Source organism: Aptenodytes forsteri, unplaced genomic scaffold (assembly GCF_000699145.1).
Source record: "Aptenodytes forsteri isolate BGI_AS27 unplaced genomic scaffold, ASM69914v1 Scaffold14, whole genome shotgun sequence".
NCBI lineage: Eukaryota > Metazoa > Chordata > Aves > Sphenisciformes > Spheniscidae > Aptenodytes > Aptenodytes forsteri.
Window position 1 is genome coordinate 288,174 of NW_008794457.1, and position 7,574 is coordinate 295,747.

Consider the following 7,574-nt stretch of genomic DNA (forward strand, 5'->3'; position numbering starts at 1 on the left):
CGCTGCCCTGGGCTGCCCGCGGTCCTGGAGTTAATAAATAAATAACCCCCAACTCGCAGTTAGGAGGAGCCTGGAAAGGCTTCAGCAATGAGTAAATTAATTACAGACACGGTTTATGTCACATCCGCCGGGAGCACGGAGGGAGCCCGGGGCTTTCGGCGCCCCGGCCCCGGGAGTGAAATCGGGATCGATGCAACTTTCCGTGGGATTCAGGAGTTGGGGATGGTATTGCCATCGTGGTTTGCTCCAGCACGGTCCCCTGGGCTTTCACGGCTGGAAACTGAGGCAGGCTGAGATGTCTTTCCTTGCGCTTATCTGCAGAGGTGTCGCTGTGCTCGGGACCCCCGTGCCATGATCACGTCCCGCAAAACCTGGGATCTGGGATCCGTGCCCTCCGCAAGAGCCGCCTGGAAGACGAAGGACCTTCCCCCGGACGGTGAGTACGGCGCGGTGGCTCGTCCTTTTCCCTTGGGGCTCAGCCTGCCGTGCTCACACCCTTGCTCACGCTTGGGGAAGGAGAGGCCGGGAACAGGCCAGCCTGCATTTTTCACATTTCTTTCCGGATGAAGCTCGGGATTTGAGAAACGGAGACTCAGAAGCAGGCATGAAGCGGTAGGCAGCCGGCGGGGTTGAGCAGAGCGGGCTGCCTCCATCTCCCTCCCGGCCCTTCTGGGCGGGAAGCTTAGGGAGAAAGGTTAAAATTTAACATGTAAGAAAGAAAACGGAGCGATGATTAAAATTTAACATGTTTAGGGTTAAAATTTAACATGTAAGAAAGAAAACGGAGCGATACGCATGGCAGGGAAGACGTGGGGCCCTCGCTTCTCCCCGTCCTTGGCTCCTTGGAAGGGCTCCTTATCTCTCCCCGGTGCACAGACCCTGTAGGTGAGTTTAGTCGAGGGCTTTTCTCTGTGGCGGCTGAGCTGTTTTGCAGGCGGGCGGGTGACTGCTTGCCCCAACCTGCAGCTGCCTGTTGGGAAACAGCCCTTCCCGCCTCCCTCGCCAGTGGTGCCGGATGGGTTTCGGCAAAGGGGGAGGCTGAACCCCCCCATTTGGGCTTTTTTTGCCGTTGGCTTCAGTGTTTGCCATCCCTATGTGCTGGCAGCCGCTTATCCGGGCGCTGCTTCTTCCCTGGCATTTGGGCCAGCCCAGCCGAACGCTGGTCGGCATCAAAGCCTCCAAAAACAGGGTTTCTCAGCTCTTCCTCCGCCTGGCGGCTGCCGCTGCCCATGCCAGGATGGGGAACTCATCACCTTTTATCCGGGCATTCCCCAGCACTTTGGAAACTCTCGATTTTCACGGCGCGCGCAAAATGTTATGGCTAATTACAGGCTGGGAAGAAGTCCAGAGCGATGGACTGACTTTGTTGGGGCACGTCTCCCTCCAGATGCTGCTTCCGCCTCTAGCCCAAGCGCCTCTGAATGATTTTAGGGAAAAAAAACTGCATTAGTGGGGTTTTGTGGGTTGTTGATTTTTTTCCTGCCTGCCAGAGAAGCCATTTGGCTGCCCGTGGTGGTGCCAGTGCTTGTGGCAGGTGGATAGGAAGGGGGCACAGGGTCCCCACACAGGTCCTGTTGGGACGTAGTGCTCGCTAGCCGCTTTATCCATGGCAGAGGAGGACACAGCCATGGGAATAAAAGCTCCTCAAGATGCTGTTTTCCTTCTATGCGGCTCAGAATGCTGCTGCCCTGTCTGCTTTCGGGTTTGGCTGCATGACAAATAAAGGAAATATTTGGGGGCAGTGGAGGGAGATGACGCCGGCAGGGTCCGTCCGTCCGGTTTCGGGAGGGAGATCGGCAGGGTCCGTCCGTCCGGTCCGTCCTATCGGTGGTGCAAGCCAGCTTTGGCAGCTTTTCCAAGATAGGAGCACGGGGAACGGAGCGGCTTGGCAAGGGGCAGGGGTGGGATGTCCCCAGCGGGGGCACAGATCTGGTCCTGCAGAGGACAGACGGATGCTACACCCTGAATTCTCATCACTAGTCGTTGGCAACCAGTCTCCGCCCCCTGAAGGGCTAATTTTTCTAATTAACATAATTAACATTTTTAATAAAACTCATGCACCGTCTCCGCTGCGCCGGTGCGGTGGTGGCAGTGAGGGGGAGGAGGTGGGTTTGCTGAGCAAGGCTGAAGGCTGTGTCCACCCTGGGCTCTCAGGTTGATCCAGTGATGCTTTTCACTCCATCTCAGGCCGTGGGCAGGACACACTCGTCACCAGGAGTCGAGCGTACGCCTCTCCCCAGGTTCCTCTGCTGCCTGCACTGGTTCACCATAAAATCCTCAGCGTGAGCTGTTCGGACACTGCAGACCCCCGCGGGCTCTGCCTGGCTCTCCAGGTGAGGAGCGCTGAGCCGGCCGTGGCTTTGGTGGGGAGGTCGTTTTTGGGGTGGTGGGAAGGATGCCCCGTACCCTGCTGGGCCACCCCTCAGTGGGAGCTGGCTGGTCCCCCCCATCACCGCAGCAGGTTTTCTCCTCGACTCTGGTGCCGCGTGCCTCGAGCAGAGCTGCTGCCTGGGTGGGGAGGGAAGAGCATCTCTGGAAAGTCAGAAGGCATCAAAAAATGCTGGGGAACAGCCCAGAATAACATTTTCTGGGTCACTTCTGGGTCATGTAGGCAGGAGAGCTCAAGGCAGAAGGGTGATAAGAAAATGCAGTGCCGTGAGATGGTGTTTGCCAGTGGCACGGAGGAGGAGGAGGAGGAAGGCTACCGTGGCTGGGGACAGTGTCAGGACACCATGTACTGGTGTTGCTGCCACCAGTTCGTTCTGGGCTTCGGGCAAATCATTTAAATTCCCCTTCTTTGAAAAGAAGGAAAACACCTTCTTATCTCACACCAGCCTTGATTAATTCCCTCCGGCAAAACCCTCCCGGAGTCTCAAATGTAGAGGCACCGCAGACACGCGGCTTCTCCAGGAGGATGCTGCCGCTGCCTCCTTCCAAATTACTCTCAGAAATATTTGGCATGTACCAAGTATTTGCCCCTCTGCCGGGGTGAGATGTGTTTCCCTGGCGTCGCTGGCCCACGGGGCGATGCCACGGGCTGTGAGATAACATGTAAGTAAGAAAAGGCACTTTTGAGTGGGGCAGGGAGCGATTCTGAAAGCTTGGCCGATCGGCAGCTCAGCTTTCCGAAAGCATCCACGCCGTAGTGCTTTTTTAAATGGTGATTAAAAAAAAAACAGATTTTTTTTTCCCTGCAAGCCAGTGGTAGGCACGATAGGTACAGAAATTTGGGACCTTCTCTATATTCCTTTCCCTCCCTCCAGATTTCTTCTCTGTTTTTTTCGGAGCTGTGCTCCATCCCACGGGGCATGGCATTACCTGAGCCACAGCTCACCAGCAAGCAACTTCACATTCAACCCTGTCTGCAAGCCAGGGTCTTTTATTTTAAGGCCATAGAGAGAAAAATAGGTAATATTCAGTATAACTGCATGACCAAGCTGAGGGAAGTTGTTGTTTATGGGGAGAACTAAAAGCAACACAATAAATTCATTGCGGCAGCTTCCCAACGCCGAAATCCCTCGGAGGGGGGGTTTCCCCAGGTCCTGCTGTCCTGTCCTCTGCGCCCTCCTCCCTGCTCGCTCCTCCTGGCCAGCCCGGTGAAACGCCGGCTGCTGGCACCGTGTCCACCACGATGTGCACGGTCGCTGCATCTCAGCTCTCCGTCCTGTTTCTTCTCGCGGACGCAGGCCCTGCAGGAGACGGCGGGCAAGCAGCGGGAGGCGGGAGGACCGGCACCGGGCCCCGACACCGGCCACGGAGGAGCCACCGGTGTCTCCCTGCGAGCCGGCAGCTGCCACACCGGTGCAGGCAGCCTCCACCATGAACCTGGAGAAAGCGGGTAAGGGGAAAGCCAGGATGCGTCGGCGGGCGCTCAGGAGGAGGGATGCGGTGGGATGAGCGCCTGGTATCTGCTGGTGGGTACCGGCGGGGCCCCGACACCGGCCACGGAGGAGCCACCGGTGTCTCCCTGCGAGCCGGCAGCTGCCACACCGGTGCAGGCAGCCTCCACCATGAACCTGGAGAAAGCGGGTAAGGGGAAAGCCAGGATGCGTCGGCGGGCGCTCAGGAGGAGGGATGCGGTGGGATGAGCGCCTGGTATCTGCTGGTGGGTACCGGCGGGGCCTCTCCTCTTTCGGGGTGCACGTTGACACGTGGCCGCGCTCATGGCGGGGGGGGGGTTGGGGGTTGGGGGGGGTCAAACATGTCGTGTGACGCCAGGTGACCGATGAATTATTTAACTGGGTGAACAGAGCAGGTGAGCGCCAGCAAACCCACCACTTTTTCTTCTCTCTTAAGGAAAATGTAACGTTTGTGGAAACACTTGCAGTGTGCATGGCTGCGCTGGGGCAGGTGAATCCCCGTGGTTTCCCCTCTTTCTCCATCAGGACCAAATTGTCCGGGCTTGTCGGGGCGCATCCCCGAGCAGCTCCCGGTGCGGGGCGGCTGGTGGGAAGGGGCAGGAATGCAGGAGGAAGGGAGTCTGCGTGGCAATGGTAACGGGGCAGAGCCATGGAAACGGCCACCTTTCCAAACAGGTTTCAAAGCATTTTGGAAAACAGGAGGGTCAGTGTGCTGCGCCTGCCACGCTCAGACCCCGCGTCGCCACCAGCGCATCTGCCCGGTGGTAGATGTAACGCAGGTCTGGCCGGCATCTCCTCTCCCAAGGATGCTCTTGCAGGAGGAAGGTGTTGGAGTGAGGAGGAGCGCGTTATCCATGCGGGATCACCCCTGCCCGGCAGTTTGACTTGCAGCCGGGTGTCATGGCCTTGAACCCAGCTCTGCCTTCAGTCCCAGCCCGGGGTTAGCGTGGATGATGTGTGCAGACACATGATGTTTCCACAGGAGCCCTGGTGCCTCCTGTAATCTTGTCTTATCCCTGCACGCTCCCCAAGGAGTGAGAGCTGGCGTTCCTGTTAACTTTAGGAGTTTTGGGGAAGGTTTTGTGTGTGTTGGGTTTAAAGGGAACATCACAGTCCCCTGCCTGAGCTGGGCTGAGCTTTCGGCACGGAAAGAAAGAAAAGCCAGTGCCCATCGGCACTGTTTCAGGGTACCCAGTCCAAGGCGGAAGACAAAATCCAGCGGTCACTTCTGCAGACATTGCCGGATAAGTCTCTTGGCACGCAGTCAACAGCAGAGCCGTGGTTTGGTCCCAGCATTTCATTTTTTGCCCGCTCTGCTGGCTCTTTAACTCCTTTTAAAGATAGGAAGTCTGATTCACAGACAAAAAAAAAAGTCTTTCTTCTTGTATTCAGGACGTTTCCTATAAAGCAGGCAGCATCTGCCCACAGGCAGCGAAGCGATTCCCAGCATCACCTCCTGCCTTTAAAACCTCAGGTTTCTGGTGGCAGCGGCTGAAATCCATGGCAGGCAGGGAAGGGCGCCGGGCAGCCGGGAACCTGGCCGCTGGTTCACCCGCCGCGGTGCCTCACCCCCACATTGGGAATGAGTCGGGCCAGCTCATTTCTTCTTGGGAACTACTAAGTCATTTAGGGATTCATTTGGTAGGCTCTGTTGTACGGGCCAGGTTGACTTCTGTCAGCACCGGTGGCTCTGTTAACACGCAGAAAACGATGTTTAAAATAGCACTAGGAAGGTTAGAAAGCCGAATGCGCAAGGATTAGGCAATGCGGCCATTCAGGGTACCCATATAATTTTAATTTGGCTTCCATTATATTTGTGTGTAATGATGCAGTCTTTAATAACATGATCACATACTGGTTTTCCACCGGCACCTGCTCATTCAGAAAAAAGGATGCTGGGATGAATCAGAGCGCCGTGGTGAAGGCGGTTGTTATCTGAGTGAGGTGTCAGCATCTCGGTGTGTGGTGGGGCTGGGTCACGACGCGGTGGCATGGGCAGGCGCTCTGTGTTACGGCCTGGGATGCTCTGTTGGCATCGGCAGGTCCATTCGGCTCCCACCCCCGACACAGGGGCTCACCCGGCCGGACCCCCATGATTAGCCCGGCCGGCCATGGTCGGCACCGTGGCGCTCGGGATGCACCTCCCGGCATGTCACTGCTCTCCGTGGAACTTCTGCAAGTCTCGCTTCCCGCGGTCCCATCTCCACCGCAGCCCCTGGGGACTCTTCCCATAGCTGGCGTCCTGTTCCCCAGCGAGGCAGCCGGATCCTGACCGGCTCCGTCTTTGCTCCCACTGCAGGAGGGAGGCTCTGCGGTGGGAAACGCGCCAGCCTGCCGGCGGCCCGGCCCTTCCCAGTGATCCAGAAGGTGATGGCCTCCATGGCGCATCTGCAGGAGGAGAAGCTGCGGCTGCAGGAGGAGCTGCTGGGGCTGCAGGAGAAGCTCACTGCCCGGGAGAACGACGAGGTCTCCCACTCTCTCCAGCTGCAAGGCCAGGTACGGCGGGGACAGGGGGACACGAGGGGGTCTGTCAGGGTCTCCAGCTTCAGGCTGTGGCTTGGCCAGAGCACCGTGGCTTGTGGTTAGCGAGGGGCACACTTGGAAGGAGCATAGGACCTCGATCACGGAGCATCTTCTCCGCTTGGGTGCGTAGGGATGACCTGGGAGCCAGGTGCTCCTGAGCACTGCGGCTGTCCCACCGGCTTCAGCTGCATGTCCCTCGGGATGCTTGCAGCCCCCCGATTGACGTTACGGTGACACCGCGATAATGCCAGCGAGGGAGCCTGGCTCCTTGTACGTGACGCGGCCAGCAGGGCTTTGGGCATCGGGGTTGCAGCCCTGTGGCAATCGTCCATCCTCCCAGCGCAGGAACGCCACTGCAGGATAAGCTCGTTAGACCAACCCAGCAGATTAATTTTAGTGACTTTTGAGAGTCAGAAGGTGGAAAGTGAATGTGAAGGCACAGAGTTGTCCGCTGAAAGGGAGAGCGTTTTGGCCGCCGCGACCAGAATCCCCCCAAAAAACATCTCCTGTGCCGGTGCGGCCGCATCCTTGGCGTGAGGACTTGGGTCGTCCCAGGGAGATTGAAATTCCAGCTGCCCGTAAAGGGATTTGCATGTGGCTGTTGTGGAAGCTGTTACAGTCAGGTTCTGCTTGTTCCACGGGTGTCAAAAAGGCGGAGGTAATTGTCCTGCATTTGGTTGGCATACTCTGCATGACACAAGCGTGAGCGCCAGCAGGATCTGGCCCTGCACTGACCAGTTCGGCAGCAAGCGCAGCCGACGCCGGCCGGAGCGAAGCGCTGACCCAAACTTCCAAAGCTTGGGGATGGCCGGGCCACGGCTCGAGCCAGATCCGGCTGCCAAGGAGTCCCTGTCACCTCCAGAGAGCAGGATGCAGCTGGAGATGCTCGAGGTAGGAGATGGAGGTGGATCGGCATTTTCGGGTGCCGCTGGCACAGGGAGCAGTGGGCAGGCTCCGGCTTGCGCGTTGGCCAGCTGGGGTGGCAGCTTCCCCGTAACAAGCCGTGACTCTGTCTTCTCGGTCCCTCCCCTCTTTTAAAAATACTTTAAAAACTACCTTAATAATCTACCTTACTGAATATGGAAATGGGATTTTCCCACTCAAGCGCGAGGCTGGTGCGCTTGGCGCGCACTCGGCCCCCCAGCCGGAGCGGAGGAGGCCGGCTGTGGAGGGAGGGGGATTCCCGATGCC

At 58.0% G+C, this 7,574-nt stretch overlaps 1 protein-coding gene across 1 annotated transcript in view; it reads left to right on the forward strand.

The window, feature by feature from the left end:
* Positions 1-351: 351 nt before the first annotated feature.
* The window catches only part of KIFC3 (kinesin family member C3), a 17,913-nt gene continuing 10,690 nt past the window's right edge, over positions 352-7,574 (forward strand). The window contains 5 exon segments of the mRNA XM_019475004.1: positions 352-436; positions 2,188-2,333; positions 3,687-3,719; positions 3,721-3,838; positions 6,160-6,356. Coding sequence (XP_019330549.1) covers positions 352-436; positions 2,188-2,333; positions 3,687-3,719; positions 3,721-3,838; positions 6,160-6,356 — 579 coding nt within the window.